The sequence below is a fragment of the Cetorhinus maximus genome, chromosome 9 (assembly GCF_964194155.1).
Source record: "Cetorhinus maximus chromosome 9, sCetMax3.hap1.1, whole genome shotgun sequence".
Lineage (NCBI taxonomy): Eukaryota > Metazoa > Chordata > Chondrichthyes > Lamniformes > Cetorhinidae > Cetorhinus > Cetorhinus maximus.
Window position 1 is genome coordinate 35,776,531 of NC_135887.1, and position 24,086 is coordinate 35,800,616.

A 24,086-nucleotide genomic window follows, 5' to 3' on the forward strand; every position below is an offset into this window, starting at 1 on the left:
GCTATTTTAAAGTGCTTTTGCATTGACACTTGTTTAGTTAGTATTATGAGACTAGTGTTGTGAGCACACTCTCTGTTTTTGTACTGCTGAATCGGGATCTGTTAACACAGAAATGTTTCTATAGGTCTATAATTCTCGATGTCTAAAAAGAGAGCCAGGTTTAATAATGAAAGGATGGGGAGCTGGCTCACAGATGTCAATGCCCTACAACTGAACTAAACAAGTGTTAGTTTTAAAGCACCTTTAACCTTTGAACAGATGTCTTACTTTAACCATGGCTCAGAATTTCCTCAGAGCTTCTTCCAATTTGACACCAGGAGTGCAAGTGTGTTACTCTCACACTACACATCTAAACACAAACAAATCCAGTTATCTTGTAAAAAGTACTTTGTTAAATGACTCGTTTGTCTCCAGAATTTAGTTGGAAACTCATTATACTCTCCAAAGATTAACAAAAAAGTTCCCTCAACCTCATTTTCCAAACAAAATACCTAAACCTCCTTGAGATCTCTGACTATCTCAGAAATACATTCCCACTTGCATAACCACCACTGGCTCACTTTCTACTCCTTGTACACGTTTATCCATCCTTTACTCAATCTTTGTACCGGAAATCACCGCCCTGTTAGTGTTGTCTTTATTAGAGAAGGAACTGCTGATATATCACACCAGTAATTATTCCACTTCTATTACCCCTATCTCCTTTCTCATAGCACTGGTTTATCCCTGTGCTGCATGCTTTTGAAAGTGCCTGATCTATGCTAGAATGTAGCAACAGGATCCACTATTCAGTATCTCTATAAATGGTCATTTGATTATAAATAAAACCATGTAGGTTGTTGCAGTGCTATATCAGCTGCAATAGCCTTGAATATAAGGAGAGCCTTATTAATTTGTGTAATATAATACATTTAAATTCAGATGTATATAACACACTGACCAGTTAATTTACTATATACTGACTTTCCAATACCTCCAAAGAGATTTTCACCGTCACTATGCTTCAGTTATGTTAAGAGATAGATGTGTGTTAGTACATCATTGTAATTCAATCTGTATTAACAATGGGTCAGTAAACTACACTAAAACTTGACCAGATAACAATCACGGTCACTTAACTGGGCATTTTTGTGAAGTCTAAGCTTATATAATACCCACAATAGCTTATTCTAAAACTACTTAAAGATTACTTCATGGTGTTACACCTCCTGTTGTGCAAGATTTTGCAACATTCTTTTCCTTTAGGTGAACAAGGAAGTTGTACTTCTTAAACCAAAACAGAAAATGCTGGAAAAACAGCAGCTGTGGAGAGAAGAACAGAAGCTGTTTCTACAGATGTTGTTAGGCCTGCTGAGTTTTTCCAGCATTTTCTGTTTTTGTTTCAGATTTCCAGCATCTGCAGTATTTTGCTTTTACCTTAGTTGTACTTCTTATTTTGGTTTCAATGTCAAAACTTTCCTATAGAATAAGACCCTTCTACAGATGTACTACTCCATATGAACTTAAACCAGCATCAGCATTATCTTTGGAAATTCACACAAGTTTGGGCTCTCTTCATGTATGAGATATATGAAGACTATAAAATGTATCAGGTCCTTACCAGGTTGATAATAGGGTAGATATCCACCGTAGCCTCCTTGCCCAAGACCTGAAGAAGAACCAGAGTGTGAGAAATACAGTAGTGATTAATTTGCCTCTGATTAGAAGCTTACTTTGTAAATTGATTCATCATTAAGCAGAAAGGATCAGAAGCAGATAGTAGGGATAAATGGGTATTTTTCAGATTGGCAATTTGCAACTAGTGGAGTGCCACAGGGATCAGTGCTGGATCCTCAACTATTTACAATCTATATCAATGACTTGGATGAAGAGACTGAATGTATGGTAGCTAAATTTGCCGATGACACCAAGATAGGTAGGAAAGTAAGTTGTAGAGAGTCAGCAAAGGGATATAGACAGATTGAGTGAGTGGGCAAAATTTAGACAGATGGAGTATAATTTGGGTAAATGTGAACTTGGTAGGAAGAATAGAAAAGCAGTACACTATTTAAATGGAGAAAGATTGCAGAACTTGGTGGTACAGAAGATCTAAGTGTCTTGGTAAATAAATTACTTAAAGTTAGTCTGCCGGTACAGCAAGTGATTAGGAAGGCAAATGGAACATTGGTGTTTATTGCAAGAATGGAATATAAAGGTAGGAAAGTTTTACTGCAACTGTACAAGGCCATGGTGAGACCACATCTGGAGTTTTGTGTGCAGTTTTGGTCTCCAGCATGTAATAATTTCCCTACATGTCTTATTGAGCTTCATCCTGCACTCAAATTCACCTTTGAAATGGAGCAGTCAAATGAACTCACCTTCCTTGATGTACTAGTCGAGAAATCTGCCAGAGGGTTATCTACTACGACCTACTGCAAGCCTACCTTCACTGGTCAATATACTCATTGGGATTCATACAGTTCCACATGCTATAAAATTGGTCTTATCGTGAACCTTGTATATAGGGCCTGAGCCATTTTCTCACCATACGAGGTTGATGCTGAAATAGGGTGCATCAAAAGCTGTACGTCCCAAAGACTGGCTGATCGTATCAAACAGCATGTCCCAGCCATGGTTCGCAACAGGCGAGGCACAGACCAACCAACCTGTGCTTGCAAAACTCAAAACACAGTGTCCAAAATGGGGGGCATGAGGCAGCATATGTTGGCATGGATGGGGAATAGGGAGTGTATGGAGGGTGACGGGGGTGAAGGCTGGAGGGCTGTTTTTTGCTTTAATCTTTATTTAATTCAACAAAATGTCAGAACATAGAGGCAGTCTTTGCGCACAGCCCGCCTCCACACCTAGCAGAGGGGTGACAGGCTGACTTCTAATACAGCCCACTCCCCCCTACACCCCCTAGAATGAAAATCAGAACAGTGGGCGGCCATTTTTAAAGGCTGGACCCACAGTTAATGGAGAGACACTAAACAGTGTGGATGACCAGTGAAACCGAACAGTTTCAAATACATAATTCTCTGAAGAGTAAATAAAGTCACAAAAGAGCCAACAGAGACAGAGGTCAGAATTTTCCGGTCCCGTTGTCATGGCGGGTGACGAGGGAAAATAGAAAATCAGTTTCATGCCATCATGAAACTGGTTCATGATCGTCCGATTCACCTGTCAATGGAGGGCCGTGTTTCCTGTCGCTGCATGTCGGGAACCTAATTTCAATACTTTAGCACCTCATTATAAGCCCTGCTCATCAGAATCATCCCCCCATGATGGATCATCCAGGCGCACCGGCATGATTGCACGCTGACGTGTTTCACAACTGTACGTAAGCGATGTGTACCTGGCAAGCTGCACTTCACTTGGGACTTCGACGTTTGTTTGTCTACCTTGCTTCAGGCAGCACTCACAGTCATCAGAGCCAGGCTTTGCAGACAGCGCCATGTCATTTTTAAGGGGGCTAACAGGCATGTCTCTACCTACCAGACTATCCGTCAGGCAGGGGTGGCTTTCCAACGGTTGCAGGGCTAGGGAAGAGCTTGCAGGGCGAGGGCAGTACTGGGGAAGGAGGGTATCCCAGGGTGTGTGTGGGGGCACTTGTTGATTTGTGCAAGTGATCTCAAGATGATGAGGGCTCAGGAGGCAGTCTCCAGAGGAGATGAGGCCAGATGGAGATGTGAGGGTGTGTGAGAGAGAATGAGTGGTGATGTCCCTTGAGCTGGCAGTGAGTGAGATACAGTGAATGTGTTATGGGATTATGAATGTGTGTGTTTACAGTAATGAGATGGTTGCATTACCCTGGTGGCACGGATGAGATCATTCATCTGTTTTCTGTAGTGGATGACCAGCCTCTTATGGCACTGGCCACGTCTGCCAACACCTCCCAAGCCGGTGTGGTGAGATTGATGGGCCTCCTGCAGCCAGAGCGGGGATAGAGGATATCCTTGGGCCTCCACGGTGTCACAGGGATGCGTCACTGAATCGGGGCCGGGGGACGGGGGGGTCTGCACTTTTCTTGGTTTTTGGGGTCATATCTTCACCAGAGCAGTCCTGGGATGCAAGCATTTAGAAGTGTGCGCGTCGCTGCAGTTTAAACGTGGTGTCCTGCGTGAGGAAGCAGGATGGCGGGCAAATCGGAGGCCGCCCACCCACAATGTGGCGTGTTTCAGTAGCTGCATAATTAATGAGGTGGGAGTGGAATGATACGGTGCCAAAATCCATCATTGCGGCCAGCGGGTAAAATTACTTTTTATCGGCCCGCTACAGTGCAGTCTGGGCCGATTCCGCCCATAGAGTGGAATTTAATGTTCTCTCCTGAGGAGAGTGTGGAGGAAGGAGGTGGCATTTAATTGGGCCACGGTGTGCAGGGTGGGGACCCTGCCACCTTTCTGCCTCCGCCTCGATTAAGTCTGGGGTGGGAGGTTTTGTGGGCAGCAATTAATGCCAACTTAAAAGGAAATGATAAATTGGTGTAAAACGTTTGTTAGACCACAGTTAGAGTACGAAATACAGTTTTGTATTCTTCATTATGGAAAGAGTACAGCATAAATTAACAAGGTTGATAAGAAGCATGAGAATCTCTGGTTACAAGGAGAGTCTTGAGATACTGAGACCTTGTCCACTGTAGCACAAAAGGCAAAAAAGGAGATTTTAAAAGAGGTTTTCAAAATTATGAATGCTTTTGAAAGAGTGTGTAGGGAAAGACAATTTCCTCTGATTGGGGAGTCAGTGATAAGTGATTAATAGTTTAAAAACAGAAGGGAGAGAGCTTAAGAGAAGTGTTTCTATGTAATGCTTGCTGCAGCATTAAAGCGATTGCCACAGGGAGTAGCTGAGGGAAAACTACGGGCAGGATTTTTACGCGCGCCTGACATGAGCAAGCATAAAATGACGTGTGATGATGTCGGGCGAGTGTCCCAATGTCATCGCGCACTTGCGCAATATTTCGGTCGGCGAGCACCCGCCAACAATTAAACGGCCTATTAAGGCCCTTAATCAATGAATTGGCTAGAATTTTTTGCTGCCTGTCCAACTGTTCGGTTGGCAGGCAGGCGAAAGGGCCAAGCAACCTTTGCATTTTGGCGAAACCTCATCCGTGGGCGGGATGAAACTTCAACCAGTGATTTAAATAAAAACCTTTTAACACTCCTATTTAACATGTCCCTGCTCATGTGATGGAGTCACATGAGGGGCCATGTTTTTATTATTTTTAATATTTTTTTTGTTGATAAAACCTTCAGCTCCCTGAGACAGCTCTGTGCCTCAGGGAGCTTTTACTGCGCGCACTCGCATGCATGTGAGAGCTTCCATCCTCACCCTCCACCAACCCCTCCCCCACCCCAGCAGCGCTGAGCGCTGCAGCGCATGGTTCACGCTGGCTAGTTGTTATTTGGCCAGCCAGCGTGGAATTGTGGGCGGGGCCCGATCGCAGATGGCGGTTGGCTTCCTGACTGCTCCTGGGCCCACCCGCCAAGCCCACCCGACTACCGGAAAATTCTGGCCTAGCTAAATGTGAAGCAGAGGAAGATACAGAGCTATGGAGAGACAGTAGGGCAGTAGGATTAATTTTGGACTATTCTAACAAAGATCTGGATAAATTATATGGAATGGCTTCTTTCTGAACTGAGGTGCCCTAGGCCCAACCATCTCCAGCTGCTTCATCAATGACCTTCCTTCCATCGTAAGGTCAGAAGTGGGGATGTTCGCTGATAATTGCACAGTGTTCAGCACCATTCGCGACTCCTCAGATACTGAAGCAGTCTGTGTCCAAATGCAGCAAGACCTGGACAACATTCGTGCTTGGGCTGACAAGTGACAAGTAACATTTGCGCCACAAAAATGCCAAGCAATGATCAACTCCAACAAGAGAGAATCCAACCATCCCTCTTTGACATTCAATGGCATTATCAATGCTGAATCCCCCACTATCAACATCCTGGGGGTTAGCATTGGCCAGAAACTGAACTGTGCCAGCCATATAAATACTGTAGCTACAAGCACAGGTCAGAGGCTGGGAATTCTGTGGTGAGTATCTCACTTCCTGACTCCCCAAATCCTGTCCACCATTTACATGACACAAGTCAGGAGTATGATGGAATAGTCCCCACTTGCCTGGATGAGTGCAGCTCCCACAACACTTAAGAAACTTGATGCCATCCAGGACAAAGCAGCCTGCTTTATTGGCACCCCATCCACCACCTTAAGCATTCACTCCCACCACCATCGATGCACAGTGTCAGCAGTGTGTATCACTTACAAGATGCACTGCAGCAACTCACCAAGGCTCTTTCAACAGTATCTTCCAAACCCGGCATCTATATCACCTAGAAGGACAAGGGAAGCAGATGCATGGGAACACCACCACTTGCAATATCCCCTCCAAGTCACACACCATCCTGACTTGGAACTATATTGCCAATCCTTCACTGTCGCTGGGTCAAAATCCTGGAACTCCCTTCCTAACAGCACTGTGGGTGTACCTACACCACGTGGACTGCAGCAGTTCAAGAAGGTGGCTTACCACCACCTTCTCGAGGGCAATTAGGGACGGGCAAAAAATGGCATCTTAGCCAGCAATGCCCACACCCTGTGAAAGAATGAAAGAATCTATGGTTCAATGGTTCTGCATAGTGATCAGGAATAGGAACTCAAATTGATTCCCCCTCCCCAGTAAACTCAAGGTGCACAGGCCAAGTAAAGCACCATTTACTCCACCCTGGCTGAGATCAGCAATCTCTGTATAGACTGGCGCATGTGACTTTTCTACTTCTTGCTTCAGCAAGCTGTGTTAACTCCTGACTCTAAACAATAAGTCTGCGATATGTTTACTTACCAACTACTTACATAAATACAGCAAAACATATATAAAGGGGGAAATTTTAACCTAACTTGCCTGGAGGAAACTGGGGATCAGGTCAGCTACCTATTTTATACCCCACCCAATTTTTCTTTCCATTGAAGTCGATAGAAGGTAATAAGTGAGCATGGTAAAACAGATGTTTGATCCCATTCCATTTGGCAGATTAGATTAAAATTACCCCCCCAAATATTATTTATACATAATGCTTAAACTTGAACGTTCAAAGCTCTTTCCATAACATTCCTTTTAGAATCACCTTGCTGCCAAAACAGAATTTTCATATGTACCTTATAGGCTGATTATAGGGTTTATTTTCGGCATCTTCTTCTCTTTCAAGTTGTGTTTAATTTTAATTTGGAGGAAAGGAATTTCCTGCAGACTGTGAGAATGCCCACCATCTCCTCAGGAGGCAATCAACTCTATTCATGATGCACGCAAGCCATACTAAAAAGTCGGATATACTTAGCCTCCCTCAAGTTACATTCTCTTGACAGGAAGCTGCTTGAGGTGTTAGGTAAGTTAACTGCTGCTCCTATACTTTTCTAAGAACTAACAAGACCCACAGTCCAGCCTGGCCTCCTCAAACCATGTACTTATCGTGATGAGTCAAACAAATGCCTCGATGGACATATTGCAATCACTATATTTGCTTTACCAGATAATCTTTAAACACCTCAAGTCAACAGGAAGTGTTTTCATTTACCTAGCTTGGCTGCTTTAGCTCCAAAGCCCGGCTGCACTCCACCTGTTCAAAAAAGACAGAGAGTTTAGAAGTAAGTCATTTTGAGGACTAAGAGTTGAATTTCTTTGAAGAAATAGGGCAGTAGCAACCTAAAAATAGAGATCAATGACCCATTCATTGCCATAATGGCAAAAAAATAGAAATATTCACCTATCGTTGGCTGGAAGGAACAGCTGTCCTGGTCAGATGATAGGTCCATTTAAAATAGAAATTAGTACCTATGATGCCAATAGGACCCCGTTACCATTTTTGAACTAACTGACATTGTGCATGGTCCAATCACCCAGGTGGATATTCAACTAAAGGGGACCCAAAAGGCGAGTTCCTCTTTACTTTTGTTGGGCCACCTGCATGTGCCACTGTTGCTCTGGCTCCTTCACTCTACATGTTGGGCCCTTCCTCTGGCCTGGAGTTTGGTTGGGCTAACTGATATTGCGGTGACCTGAGCCGACAGACTACCCCAGAGTGCTCAGTTTTGAGACACAGCTTGCTGGCCTGATGGAAATGAAGCCTCGGTTGAACTAACTGGCAGGAGTCAGGATGTCGCTTTGGAGTAAAATCCACCCTTAATTCATGACCGTTGCAATCACCAAAGACTACATCTTTCCAATTAAAAATTGGAGACCTAAGCCTCTGACACTGCAGTGTTAATCTATTTCCTCATTTGAATCAAAAAACAGCCAAAGCAACTAAGAATCCATGTACCATTTTTTTTATCTGACTGCATTCACTTCTTTCATTGCCTGCATTTAAGGAATTAAGGATGATTAAACCCTGGTGGTTTCATTTTTAATGGGGCTAGTCTTCTCATATTATTGTGCCATTTATAAATTTTACTTTAGTGTTTAATATAGTTCAGGTGAGCGGGGGTCAACATTGGATAACACCCAAAATCGGGTGTTGGGATTTTGGTGCATGATTAACTCATGGGCATTCAAATTAATGCAGGCAGCATGCAAACTTCATACTGCCTTCTAATTACAATGATTGTGGCATGCAGCCCAATGCTGAAGGTGTTGCTGAATGGTTGCATTTTTAAAATTCATTTATGGGATGTGGGTGTCACTGGCTAGACCAGCATTTATTGTCCATCCCTAATTGCCATTGAGAAGGTGGTGGTGAGCTACCTTAGTAGGAGGCCTAAGTTTGTGCAAGGTTAGTACCATCTAAAGCCAATCTGCACTACTTAAAGCAAATCGGCATCTCTTAAAGATGAGGTACATTTTGGTAGCAGCAGGGTCTGGACATTATGAAAGGGTTAAAAAGCAGGAGGAGCCTTGAAAATAGTGCAACAGGCCATAATGTATGCTCCAAGATTCTCCAATGCAGTGCTGTGCTCTTGGTGTAGGAAGGTAGGAGTAGGTAGTCTTTGCAGTCAATGGCAGAGCCTAGCCCTGGGGATCTGGATACAGTGGCCCAAAAAGTTTAATGACCTTACACGAGTGGTCAAGGGCTATGAATGTTCCTATCCTACCAACTGCATCACTGACCTCATACATTGTTTCATTCAACACATTCCCTTCATTCGTCTCCCAACAACCTCTATCAACCACAATTCATACCTCACATTCAAAATCTCACCTCACCCTCACACACTTTAGCACCGCTGAAAACTGTATACATATTCACGTCTCACTGTTTGCACACACTGCCAGCTGTAGTAGGCACATCACCCAAACACACATGCACAACACTCACTGACACTCTTCATTCTCTCTTGCAGGGCAAGGTGGTCCATAAAGGGAGGCAGCAGTGCCTAACTGCAGGGTAGGGAGGGAGAGCGGTATGCGGGTTGGGGATGAGAAGGGCAGGCTTGGTTGAATATTCTCATCCCATGGAGGATACTCTGCAGGAAATCATTAGCACGGCCATTACTGAGGGCGTGGTTAGTGACAGGACTGAAACCCAGATAACAGTATGTTCCCATCTAATTGGCCTTCTCATGTGCCACTCTCATCCCACAGCCTGTTAATATTTACAATTGGCAGTTGGTGTAACCATGTAGCTCTTGCTTTCCCTCTCAATTCCCTCACTGCAATCCTGTCCTTATGCTTTCCCATACCTGGGAATTGCCACCTGGCCAGGCAGTGGTGCAGGAGGCCGAACTTCCACAGGAATGAGACTGAAGACAAAACACCATCACCTAATCTGAAACTTGCAGCAACCAGTTCAGATCCTGGCACTGCACATACTTTAGAGGGTAGCACAGGCACAGGATTTGCATGTGGTGAGTCATTTGGCATGAGTGGGCCACAGTCAGCCAAGGGAAAGGACTGTATGTGTGCCAGCTCCCGGGAGAACGAGGTTGCAAATGAGACCTGTTGTGGAGAACTCAGATGAGAACTTAGAGGGGGAGGCGTATAGAAAATGTCTGATGAACATGCGCACAGAAATGCTTGGCACATTGGTTAGCCTGTCAGAAAGCCTGTTTCATTGCTAAGGAACATAGAGGAGTATGGCTCCAACTTGGCACAGGGTGCCCATCCATTCCAGTGAGGAAGTGATGGCCAACTCCATGAGAACATTTGCAGAGCAAACCACAATACAGCGCTGGATTTTATGTCCAGTATGCGCAGTTGCGGAAACGGCATATGTTCCTCTTCCACTAAGTCCCCTGGCCTCACAGTGATTTAGAATCCACTGGGATTAATTACCTTTCTTTCATTCATTCACGGGATGTGGGCTTCGCTGGCTAGGCCAGCATTTATTGCCCATCCCTATTTGCCCTTGAGAATGTGGGGTGAGCTGCCTTCTTGAACCACTGTAGGAGGGTGTCAGCTGTGGCTCAGTTCATAGCACCCTCGCCTTTGAACCAGAGGGTTGTGGGTTCATGTCCCACTCCCGGAAACCAAGAACTGTGATTGTACTCAAAAGAGTTGCAATCTGTGACTGTTGATAACTCGAAAGAGTTTGAACCACTGCAGTCCATGTGGTGAACCTTGAGGCATGACTTCCTCTCGCAACAGAGGAGGAAGTCCCACCTCCAAAAGCTGTTGGCCAATCGAATAGTCAGCAGCTCTCTGGTCTCAGCAGCACCACCAGGAGTGGTAGCCACTACTGGGACTCCATTCACTCCCCAACAACATTCATTGCTGGAGCTGGATGCAGGGTAAGTGAGGAGGTGGAGGTAATCGCTGGGGGGCATGCTGGCATGTCTAGATGAGGTGGGTGAAGAGGATTGGGGGCTGAGGTGAACAGGGTGGGGAGGACGGTAAATGTAGGGGTTTCTGGAGCTTGGGGAGCCTCCAAATGAAACAGGGGCCTGTAAAGAAGACACCCCCCTCTTTCTTGCCCGAAACTCAAGCAATATTACCTGCCAAGTTTCTGATCTGTTGCTGGCTTCAGCCCTCTGCCTGTGAAATAGCAAGGGAGGTGGGAAGTGGCCCTTGAGTGGCCATTAATGTTGTTGCCTGTCATCCAGCCAACCCAGACTGCTGCTGCCTATGCCAAGGTGTTCCAGTTTGAAGCTGGGCCTTCTAAGTTCAGAGCTGCTCAAGGGCATCCCGCAAGGCCACCTGCTACCTCCCTCACTGGAAGTCAGCAGTCTTCTACCAGCAATGCTGCAGATATTGGGGTAGCACCACGTAACAACGGTAGGCTAGGCAAAGGTACAATAGGCATTAAGGGACTGCACAAGGGTGAACAGTTGAGTTTGCGTGCAATACTGCATATTTTGTTGGATTGCTTTTAATTCAGGATTTTGGCCAAGAGTGTGCTAGGATGGTCCATAACTGAGGGATGGTAATTTGTGGAACTGTTATACAACTGGTATCTGGGGTTGTATTCACAGGTTGACTAAGACACTCATGGACAGCCTGACTAGTACATGGATCTGCTAGCTGCCTCCTCTTTTCCTCCTCTTTCTTCTCCTCTTCCTAAGGTGGTGACCAAATCCCTGTTGTCAAGGCTGTGCCTTCATGATGGCCATATTGTGGAGGATACAGCAAACCACCATCACTCATGATATTCACTCCAGCAAGTACTGGAGGGCTCCTCCAAAATGGTTGAGGCAGCAGAATTATTGCTTCAGTGCTCCAACTGTCTGATCTTTGATGTTCCTTGAGGTAGCATGGCTTGGCTTTCACTTTACATATGCTGGACACATATGATTGGGTTGTGGAGGAAATCATGAGCCATGTCTAGTGCTTAGCACCCTCTGGTTTGACATGGTGGCTGAAGAAGTGATGGAACAGTGTACTGACAGAGAATGAATGCATCATGACTGCTGTCAGATAGTGGACATTAACAAGCATGCTGTACTAATTGTGGTTGCACACCAATAACAGTTTCACTGAGTGATAACATTGGCGGTTGCTGTACATCACAAAATTGAGATGCAACACTCTCAAAACCATGTGTGTGCAGTCAATGGCACCCTGTACCATGGGTACGCCTACTATCCTGCCAACACCACGTGTGAGTTTAGCCTGCTTCTCCCTAGAGAAGACAATGAACTCCCTCTTCAGACATAAAGAGCCTCTGTCAACTCTGCAGCAATGGGTGGCAAATGGGAGATTTTAGATATAAGATTCACAATGGGAAGAAATTAAGGGCACAGGTCACCTTCGCAACCACTGGCAGTGCTGTTTTCTCCCTGCTCTGAGGCAGAAGGCCTGATTCCAAGAGGTGGCAGAGTTCTGTGAGCACCTTGTGCTTCTCAGAAGAAGCTTTCACAGCTCCTGGCTGATTTGGAGGTAAGAAAACTGTTTCTGGAAGATCATAGGCCCCCCTGTTGAATGTCCTTCTCCCCCTCCACTGCCCCTCTCTCTGTGAGCAACCTGGCTTCTTATTTTCCGGCTTTGCACCATGTCCATCTCATTCTGCAGTCTAAGGGAATCTGCTATTATGGCACCCATGAGTGGGATCAAGTGCTGTGCTCAGAGACCTTGTAGTCACAAGCAACACCTACCCCATGTCCTGCAGCACTCCCTGAAGATTTTACCAATGGTAACAAACTCTGCAAATCACTCAATACTTCCACAAACTCAAACAGAACCAGTAGAAAGTAATCCGCAACTAATCTGCAAAAAGTTGATAACCTCTTCAAATACAGCTGTTCGGGTTGTCCTTCGTGCTGCTGAACACTTGTTCAGCTGTGCATGTTTAGGGGAGGGTGTTAACTACAGTGGCAATGACAGCCGTGTTAATGCCTTCACCATGGTGCAGTCTGGTGCGATCCATACCAGAAGTGATTGGAAGCTGTACTAAACCAGCACCTGTAGCACTGAAACTGCCAGCACTACAGAACCAAAGTTTGCTGTCACAGTTGTATCATCTAACATCCACAAAAATCTCCATGTTTAATTGATGATCTGTAATTTTTTTGCCTCTGGCAATTCTGGGTCATTTGGCTCTTTTCTGTGCAGATTTATTACATGGAACTAAAAACTGTCCTGTCTGAAAGTTATTTAAAATTTTCACTTATCTAAATAATACCTACATCTGTATATATATCCAGCATAGTCAACCATTATGCCAGTTATTTAGCAGTAGTAATGGTACCTGGTTGGGGAGTCAGTGGAGCACTGCTGGGTCGAACTCCATTAACACCTGCAATGACCATGCATACACCGTTAACGCTTTGAATTTATTTTTACTCTCTAGAACTCAGAAAGTTCAGAACAACATTTAAATTTACCACTCATTTAATGTTAAATGCAATTCATCCTCTTCAGTTAGTACTAAACTGATTCAAACTATATTGGTTATAACCCTATTAGATCCAGCATAACTTCAGGGTTAGTAATGTAGGCCACTTACAGTGCTGCCAAGACTGATGTTGTTCAGGTGCTCCATACACTCGGGAATGCATTAGACAATCTTGCTCAAAACTGAGGTCTGTTCTTTAAAAAAAATTCTTCCACTGGAGGTACCTGTTCATGGCGGTCAAAAATTTCAGGAACCTTCAACCAGTGAAGAGCATTTTAGTTTGGATGCAGAAGGTGACAGCAGTAGTGGAAAAGATCCAAGTGCATTACAGGAGGCAGACTGGCTTAATCTAGGGAATGGTATGAAATACCCAGACAAAAAAAAAAATCTGTTTGTATTTACTGGAACTGCGCTTCAATGCCTATTGGGTATAGGTGTGCATCAAATTGAACACTACTCAGATACTCCAGTCGCATTTTAGGATGACTATCTAATTTAAAAATTCTTGTACTGATATCATACTGTCCAGTGCTCTACCTTTTGGCTGGTATCATTGAGCCTATTAAGAGAGTTGTGGCATTTGGGCCCTGACACTCAATAGTAGGCCCAGTGTCCAAGACCCCTATTACATTACTGACTCCTTTACCTAAATTCACTCACTTTTTCAGAAATGCTTTATCCAATTTAGGGTCATGGGGAGTCGGAACATATCCTGACAGACAGACTAGGCAGGGCACACCCAGGGCAGGACACCAGTCCATCACAGGGCACACACACAGACTGATGGGCAATTTACTGTAGTCAATCCACCTAACCAGCATGTCTTTGCACAGTGGGAGGAAACAGGAGCACCTGGAGGAACCCCACACAGACACGGATTGAACCGGGGTCTCTGGAGCTGTAAGGCAGCAGCACTAACCACTGCACTACCATGCCACCCCTACCTAAATGCACCTGTGTCAAAATAAAGTAATCTCACATAATTCCACCTAATCTTATTATAACAGATCAAATATAATCTAAATAAACAAAATTAAGTTTAACTATATTTTTCTTCACCTGATGTAACCCTATCTAATCTAACCTGGTCCTAATGTTATTGAGTATTATTTTCTTTAAGTATTTAATCTGTTAGTGTTAATAACTGTTGTTAAGTAATAAAATCCTAAGAAAACAAAACCAGAAAAATAATCCCAATGTTTTTTGAAGATACAAGTGTAGCATTTTGTGATGGAATTTGCAAATGTGAAGAGTGGAATTTACAAATTTAACATTGTTTTCATTGAAAAGCTTTTGTGCAACAGCTTGAAAAATTAAATCTCTTGTACATTGGACAAAAAAACCTGTTACAATGAAAATAATGAATATAGTACCCAACTATTACACCGTCCCTATGCATCCCAGATACCTCCTATATTTAACATCTGGCATTAACCATTTTGCCTTACCATATCTGTCAATTATAAAGGCATCACTTAAACTTCATTAAGTGGACCAGCTATTTCAAGCGCTTCAAACAGCTGTTTCCATCTGCATCCAGTCGCCTTGTAGCATTCTTTTTACTTACAGTGTTTGAATCACCCAATTTCTGAAACACAATTACAAATGTGTGGCAGCAGTTCGGAGACTATGAAATTGTCTAGAGCGGTTTCTGGATAGCCTTTGCTAGTCTAACAGTTAACATAAGAAACGCTTGATGATTATTGCAGTGAGGAAATGGATAAAATGTAGCCATATCCCCTGCAGAACAGTTGTAATATATTTGAATTACCCAACTCATTAAATGTTAATTTCTAAACGTCATTCATGATCGCAAAGGCTGGGTTTATGAAAACAAAACCAGTTTTAATGTCAGACAGATGTAATAAAATAAAAACCGCCCTGACTCTTTTCTAGCCTACTTTTTAAAATATGTTTTACAAACACTTAACAGCAGCTTTCAAATGCTTGCATACGAAATGATATTCTTTGTTGACCCACGGATTACTACATCAAAAATGGTGACACTGGCAATACTTTGACTGTTCACCTGCCATGAAGTTTGTCAGATGTTATATCAACCATTGCGCATATACACCCGCTAGAATTGGTGGTGTATGTAGTTACACGTACAGATTTCTGATGAGCAAGTTGTATGTCTAACAAAGTTTGTGCATAACTACAATGTTCCCAAGTCTCCTTGATCTTTTTCTACCATCTATCAACCAGTCTACCTGAACAAATCTCTGCCTACAAAACTGGCCATGCCCTCAACTTTCCAAAGCAAATTTTCTCCAATTGTGTTTGTTCAGAGGGTCTCGTCATATGGCAACCAGGTTTCCAGGAGCAGCAGGAAGGAAATAAATTCGTCTTCTGTTCTATTAGAATTTTTTTGAGTGTTTTTAAACATTTATCCTTTGAGATCTGCTCTGTATTTTCTATCTCTTTTAATACATTTTCTGGCATAAGTATAGATTCAAGATTGTAAAGCATCTCCAACTGCAGTTTCCTGAACATGCTGCCCCTGATTTGTATCAATGCTGATTAAATGAGCTGAAACTTACATTTTTATTGTTAGTGAAGAAATTTTAACTTTTATACATGCAGCAAGGGAGGCCACAAGCACAGGGAAACAGGATGTTTGTCAATGGCCTTTTAACCCAGCTACTGTATTTGCATATCGCTGCTAGGTTTTCCAATCAATTAAAGCAGATGGGCATGTTGATAATACACATCAGACTCATCTCCAATATTTGAAGAGACCCTGTGTGGGTCTGAATTGAAGTGTTATGAGAAAGCCAAGGACTGCACAGATGTAGCCTCAACATAGCAAGGCAGCACCATTCTTCTCCAATATGTCCCTGGATGTGATGCTGTGAGCTATAAGGGCTCACAGGGAGATTCGATTCCCCATAGATGGGTAAATGAAGACAGACTCAGAAGACAATTAAGCATGGCTGGAAGTGGCTGCAGTCGTAATGTCGTGCCTTGCTCTTGGCTACAATGTGGCAAGAGGTTAATTTGGGCAGGAAAATTGAGCGGCATGGCACATTCAAGCACAAACACCCTGAATCTGTTTTCTCCAGCCTTTCCTGCACATCACTCCTCATTCTACCATACTTTTCAGATGCACCTACACCTTTCTATTGAGGTATCTCCTCACATCCCCATTTGACCAGGCACTATTGACACACTGATCTCATTGCAATGTTACACCCATCCTTCACAGCAACGGTCCACAAATGCAGTCGTTCCATCCTCTCAAAACATTCCACTTCTCACATTCATAGATCTCTTCTTTCTCTCTTTGCAGGAGAGCACAGAACACCAGAGACAGAGAACCAGAAATGCCCCCACCCTGGGCAGAATCATCAGTGTTTGCTGGCGAAGGGTGTGTTCGGTGGCGTAAGCGGACAATGTGGCAAGAAGGCCATAAATCGGTTTGGTCTGTTCAGCGCATTGATGGCGAGCTGCATTTCTAGCCATCGAATATTGGGAATCTTATTGTGATACATCTGCATATTATTATAAGGCTAGCTTGCCGGATTCATCCCCTTCCCTCCAAAATGGATCGTCCACCCACGTCGGTATGATTGCACACCGATGTGGTTCACAACAGCATATAAAAGGTGTGCACTTGGCGGGCTGCACTTTGAGGGAAACTCGGAGGTGAGTGCACAGTAACGTTGCGGAGTACTACTGTTAGACTTCAAGGTTGAGGCGGGTTTGGGGGTGGGGGGAACAAAGGCTGCCCTGTGGTTGAGGCGACTTTGGCGGGGGTGAGGTGAGGGGAGGGAGGGGGGTGGGGGGGGCAAGGGCTGTCTTGCAGTTGATGGTAGTGAACAAGCATGTCAGGAGTGGGTGGGCAAGGGAAGCAGCCACGCATTAATGAAACCTTCTGTAAAGTGACCATTCCTCTGCAGTTGAGACAGTTTAGGCGCAGCCACATTGTATGATTGGAGTCAGGCCTCTAGTTTATCTGACCACTCAAGCAACGCAGAGGTATTAAAGTGCCACCAAGTGCTCCAGAGCTTTTCACCCCTCAGGCACAGACTGCAAACTAATGAGTGTATTAGTGGACTGCAGAACAGTTGGACAGTTGGACGACTGGGCATGTTGTACAATCTCCTTGCTAAAGCTGGCCATGGAGCAATCACTGCTGGAGGCGCTCACAGCCCCTTGCAATGTCATCATCCCGGTTTGGACCAGTCTCTCCCATGGTTCAAGCTAACAGCGCAGCTTTGCAGTGCGGTTTAGGAGAATGCCTGTGCCTGGCTGAGAGCACAGCTTGCAAACCAGTGGGAAAAGCTGCCGCCAATCGGTCAGGTGGAATGGGACAGAGGAAGGTGGAGTTTCAGGCAGCCATGCAGCGCACTAAACACTGGCCATCCAAGTGGTGGCCAGCACTCTCTGGGATGCATTAAGGGACCTTCAGACTTAAACAAAAGAGGTTCTTAGTACACTCATGCTAACCCACGCGTCCCTCTCTTTCATCCTGCAGGAGGAGTACATCAGGACCATAGAGCCTAGTGAACCAACTGTATGCCTTGTGGCTTACAGAGAGCAAAGATGACAGAGGAGAGAACAACGGAGGTGCTTGGCTGCACAGAGGGACAAGCAGCACCCTCTGGAAGAAGGGGCAGCTGGGGCTTCTGCAAACGCTGCTATAAAGTCACAGCAAGCCATCACTGGTCGGTGCCTAGCAAGACCCAGGGTCTATAGATGTCACTTTTCATTCCTGCAGATGACTGAGAACTAGTGTCGCTGAAGACCGTGCATGTTTAGGGAACTGTTTGGTCACATCTTCCATCTGCTGCACGATTTGGCGTCACATGGACATGGAGGGCATTCACTGCCAGTGGCCATGAAAGTGACAGCGGCGTTCAATTTCCATGCCAGTGGCTCATTTCAGGGTTCCACAGGTGACCTCTGTGGGATATCACAAGCCTCCACCCACAAGTGCATCCATGAGGCTACAGATGCCATCTTCGCGAGGGCACACAACTTTGTGGATTTTGCCCGGGACCAGGAGAGCCAGGATGCAAGAGTGATTGGATTTGCCCAGATCATAGGCTTCCCACAGGTGCAGGGTGCCATCAACTGCACTCACGTGGTGCTTAGGTCTCCATCGCACACGTGGTCAACTATGTCAACTGCAAGGGATTCAATTCGCTGAATGTGCGACTTCACAAACGCACTCTGCAGGTCTGCACATGGTTTCCAAGGAGTGTGCACGACTCCTACATTCTCAGTTAGTCACAGATCCGTGACATCTTCCAGGGTCCACAGACGCTGCAGGTATGGCTTCTCAGGGGCAAGGTCTACCTGCCGAGGACGTGGCTGATGACACCCGTGCGGCAGCCTCAGACTGCAGCAGAGCGAAGGTGTAACAAGGCTCATTCTGCAAGTCGCAACTTGGTGGAGCAAACCATTGGGATGCCAAAAATGAGATTCTGGTGCCTGGGCCAATCTGGTGGAGCTCAGCAATATAGTCGACAGAATGTGTCACGCATCATCGTCGCCTGCTGTGCCCTTTACAACCTGGTGCTGCAATGGGGGGAGGAGCTGGCTGAGGAGGAGATACAGGAGCTGGAGGTCTCCTCCGATGAGGAGGACATCAATGGTGATGAGGCTGAGGAGGTCTTTGAAGGTGATGATGACGGCAATGAGGCCATCGCACTGGCCAGTCGAGGCAGGCATGCTCGAGAGGCCCTCATAGCTGCTAGACTTGTGGAGGATGATGATGACATGCAGTGAGGAGATACCATAAGATCCTCACATTGCATCTATGAACATTTGACCGCAGTCTGGCTTGTGGCAGTACACATAACCTCTATGATAATGCTCCTGTCATGAAGATGCAGTGGAGGCCCTAATAGTCACAATTGTGGGAGGATAATGACGATATGCAGTGAGGACACTTCATGGATCTTCATATAGCCTCTGAGAATGTCTAATTCCTGACTGGCCGAGGGCAGCTCACTTGCGCTCTGTGATCAGGGTCATATCATGGAGACACAACCATGAAACTTTAAAAACATCTGATCCTTTGTCCGTCTTCAGGGGCACAGCATCACTGGTCACAGATGCTGAAGAGGTGAGGACAAGCCCCACCTTAAAGGTGCTTAGAGGAAACAAAGAGAATGATGGAACTCTGTGGTGCCTGCCCACAACATTCTGGCAGCAGTGACAAGCACCGTCGAGATGCAGACATCAGTAATGTGTCCAGGGAGTGTGAGGCTGGACCATCACTTTGGTCTGAAGGCTGCACAAAGCACAGGGAAGAGGCCCTGGACTGAGTCGCCTGCCTTTACCTTGTGCAGAAAGGATTCACATCTGAGTGACACAAACACTGCTCATCAGAACAAGGAGCCATGGGAAGGGAGACATTCTTGGGAGTTTATTGACAATAGTGAACATTATGTACATGTGATTAACACCCATGGCCAGGCTGTGCAACTACATCTTCTTAACCTTCCTAACCCTGCCGTTATGTCTTGATACTCCCTGGACATCCACAGTGAAGATAGAGGCAGCCTGCTGACTGCAATGCCCTGTCTGTGATGACCTTGACAGGTGTCCCCTGGAGGGCTGAGACCTGGAGGGCCCCAGCCTGCTTCCTGGGACCTGCTGTGTGGCAATGGCACCCTCCTTGGCCTGTGGAGTGCAGCTGCTGGGGTCACAGGAAGAGGCGATTCAATGGGCTGGACACCCCGGAGTCACCTGGGTGGGATGGCCCCGGGGTGTGCACCTGCTGATCCTCCTCCCTGTGGGTGTCCGAGAACCTAGGCTGACTCCTTGAGGATAGCTGGATTGAGATCGAGTTGCTTTGCACCCCTCTTGCGTACACACTGTTGGATGCCAACTATGGTGTCAGCGATGGAGTTCAACCCGTGCAGCAGCGCAGGAGTGATGTCCTGGACCAAGGTCCCCATGGTGGCTGCCATCCTACCAGTGTTGACCTCAGTACATTGGCAAGCTGGCGCTATCACCTCAGCCTGAAGGCGGACGGGCTCTCCATTGTGCCTTGCAATCTGAGGAGTGCAGTGGACATCCCTTCCTGATGTTGCCGTGACTACATAGGCTGGGGTGGTTTTTCTTAGAGCAGAGAAGGCTGAAGGGGAACCTGATTGAGGTGTATAAAATTATGAGGGGCAAAGATAGGGTAGATAGGAAGAAACTTTTCCATTTAGTGGAGGTGCCAATAACCAGGGGACATAGCTTTAAGGTAAGGGGCAGGAGATTTAGAGGGAATTTGAGGAAAGATTTTTCACCCAGAGGGCGGGGGCTACCTGGAATTCAGTGCCTGAAAGGGTAGTAGAGGCGGGAACCCTCACAACATTTAAGAGGTATTCAGGTTAACACTTGAAACGCCATAGCATACAAGGCTATGGGCCAAGTGCTGGAAAATGGGATTAGACTAGATAGGGGCTTGATGACCGGAGTGGACATGATGGGCCAAAGAGCCTCTTTCCATGTGGTAAAACACTATGATTGGATGACTCTGTGAGCTTGCCTTTGCAGCTCCAGCAACTGTGACATGACCGAGACTAGAGTCTCGTCATCTGATTCTGACATCACGGCGAGCCTCCACTCCATCCAAAAGGCACTCGAGCGATGCGTCATTGAACCTGGGGGCTGCAGTCTTTTTACCTTTTAGGGCCATGTCTTTTTTTGCAGCAGTCATGGGCTGGAAGCACTGAGAGGTATGCACATAGCTGGACTTTAAATATAGCGCCCAGCATGATAAAGCGGCGTGGCAATGATGTGGTGGGCGAATGAGAGCCCACCTACCATGGAAACGGCGTGTTTCCCGGGAATGCATAATTAATGCGCCGGGTTTGGGATGATACAGGGTTTTACCCACCCACCATCGCACTTAGTGCAAATCTGGGACGATTCCGCCCCCAGTCATAGCCACCTTAACTGTTGTAAAGGTGGAGGTGTTGGGGCAGAGCTATGCCTCTGCATGCCTGGCAATTGGAGGTGGAGAGATCGTGATCTTCTAGTTATCTGGTGACAGGATTAAATATAACACAGCCACATTGGCATACAACACTTGCTCATGTTGATTTGGTGTCAACAGCTACTGAAATACGGTGACCTTTACAATGATATCCTAGAAGCCTCTCATCTTGACACTTTTAATTCATGTCTTTCAACTCCCACAGGTTCTTCAATGTGTTGCTCAGGTAGTGGTACTGGAGAAGGATGAAGACTCCTCAGAGGATGTCACTTACTCTGAGGATGCACTGTCACAGGACTCATGCATTACCTTCCAATTCAGGTACGCACACTATGGTGGGGCTGCCAAGACAGGTAGTTGGCCTGGCATAAAGTGAAGCACACATCACAAGTAAACTGGAGCAGGTGTTGCAAACAGGTAAAGCAATGGAGAGCCTTGTTGGTGGGCGCAGGATTCTTCAAGCTCTGCTCAGCTGGAAGAAGATGTTGAGCCTCTTGGTCATCAACGAATAGGGGCATTCTGGAGCAGCAACAGTGAGGTCCCATCAGCCTTTCCAGCCGCATAGTGCACAATTTTGGAGACAAATTGGAAGCGTCCCTTGCTAGCATGAACCAAGCCTTCATGCTGATGTCTAAATCTATGGAAAAAGTGGCCACATTCATGAGCATCAGATGTGGCAACCAGAGTACATGCTGGACCCCACCAATGGCCTGCAGCCTCAGAGTGCCACCTTAGTGAAGATTGAGGAAAATCTTATCTGAGCTATTCAGCGCTTCACTAAAGTGCAACAAAATCCTCCCCAAATTTGGGTAGCAAAAAGTGCGGGCAGGCCATGAGAGAGACGAAGGAGATGGAGGACATGGAGGTGGGGATTCTGTTCCTCTGTTTGAAGCAATTCCAATCCTGTCCCTTTGCACCCACCACTTCAATCAGAGTCCCACATGCAACCTCCTGTTCTGATGGCAGAGTCTTCTCCGGCATAGGTGCAAGTGGGGCAGTATTTAGCAGAGCCCTCACAGGCTCCAAAACCCAGAAGCCATTGGCCAAGAGCATTTGAACAGACAGAGAAGTGATATAAGTGGCCTGCCTTCAGCTCTGTTAAAAGCACAGGGTGCACCACATAGCAATAGTAGAAACAGAAAGAGAAAGGAATAAAGGCAAAATACTGCGGATGCTGGAAATCTGAAATGAAAACAGATCTGTAGAAGAGTCATATGGACTCAAAATGTTATCTCTGTCTCTCTCTCTCCACAGATGCTGTCAGACCTGCTGAGTTTTTCCAGCATTTTTTGTTTTCGTTTCAGGAAGAGAAAGGAGTTGTAGTTACACAAGGATATTCGTTTGTGTGCTTAATGCTATGTTAAATTTTTGCTTCATGTTTATCAGCCATAAAATGTACTTCAAAGCTCCGTCGACATGTGCTCCCTATTTTTGGCTAGTGCCTGCCAAGTGGCATTTTGCCTTCTAAAGAATGGTATGAAGAGAGTCAAAGATGAGCAGTTACTGTCTCTGAGAGGCATAAACGGTTTCTTGTGGGACTGATTTCTTCTAGGGGCTTGGCATAGTGTGTCAAAAATTGGAGTGCTGAATGGCTGCATTGCCTCATAAGAATATGAGAAGATATGAAATAGGAGCTGGAGTTTGGTCTTTCGAACTTGCTCCATCATTCAGCAAGATCTTCTACCTCAACTCAAACTTTCTGCATAATTCCCATATCTCATAATTCCTTTCGCACTCAAAACTTATTGATCTCTGTCTTGAATAAATACAACAACTGGGCATCCACAGCGCTTTGGGTTGGAAAATTTCAAACATTCACAACCCTTCAAATGAAGAAATTTCTCCTCATTTCAGTACTAAGTGGCTGACCTTTTATTCTGAGACTGTGACCCCTTGTTGTAAATTCACCAGCCAGCGGAAAGAGTTTCTCAACATCTACCCTGCCAAGATCCTTAAGGATTTTATCTGTTTTAATTAGATCACTTTTCATTCTTCTGAATTCCAGGTAATACTGGCCTTGTCTACTCAATCACTCCTCAAAATGGATAAGTTCATAATTTGCCACATTGTATTCCATCTTCCATATTCTTACCACTCGCCCAACCTTTCTCTACCTTCCTGGCAGCCTCTTTGCATCCTCCTCACTGCTTACTATGTAACTTTGAATCATCAGAAAGCTTGGGTATGTTACACACAGTCCCTCATCTAAGTCATTAATCTAGATTGGAAATAGCTGAGGTCCAAGTACACTGCGAGTTGCAGCCTGCCAACTCAAAAATGTCTGTTTATTCCTTCTGACTTCAGTCCCTTCACCAGTCCACAATCCATGCTAATATATTTTCTCCGATCCCGAGTCCTAACTTTCTTTAATGATCTCTTGTGTTGCACCTTATTGAATGATTTTTAACATCCAAATACATTACATTCACTGGATTCCCCTTGTCAATTTTACCAATTACAACATCAAAAAGTTATAACAGAATTGTCAAACACGATTTCTCCTGTTACCACGTCCCTAATAATAGATTCTAACATTTTGCATACTACTGCTTTTAGGCTAACTAGCCTTTCTTTCTCACTCTCTTCAGGTACCATGCCCTAAGAGGGCATTTGTGACCATGGGGATCCATGGTTATGCTTGGCAAGGTACTGCAGTGGTTTGAACTGGCCTATAGTTTCCCAATTTGTCTCTCCCTCCTTTTTTAAATAGGTTTTGTTTGCTATTTTCCAAACATTGGGAACTGTCTAGAATCTCAGGAATTCTGGAAGATCAAAATCAATGCCTCCACTATCTCTGCAGATACCTCTTAAACCTCTAGAATGCAGATCATCAGGTCCATGGACTTTGTCGTCATGAAGTCCCATTAATTTCTTCAGTATTATATCTTCACTTTTACTTA

The 24,086-nt window shown here is 45.3% G+C and overlaps 1 protein-coding gene across 26 annotated transcripts in view; it reads right to left on the reverse strand.

The window, feature by feature from the left end:
* Window positions 1-24,086, reverse strand: part of LOC144684561 (uncharacterized) — a 336,148-nt gene that overhangs the window by 18,471 nt on the left and 293,591 nt on the right. For all 26 annotated transcript variants that reach the window (XM_078548502.1, XM_078548509.1, XM_078548490.1 and 23 more), the window contains 2 exons: window positions 7,554-7,595; window positions 1,601-1,648 (listed from right to left, as the gene is read on the reverse strand). In XM_078548502.1, the coding sequence (XP_078404628.1) occupies window positions 1,601-1,648; window positions 7,554-7,595 (90 nt within the window). The remainder of the gene's footprint in view (window positions 1-1,600; window positions 1,649-7,553; window positions 7,596-24,086) is intronic.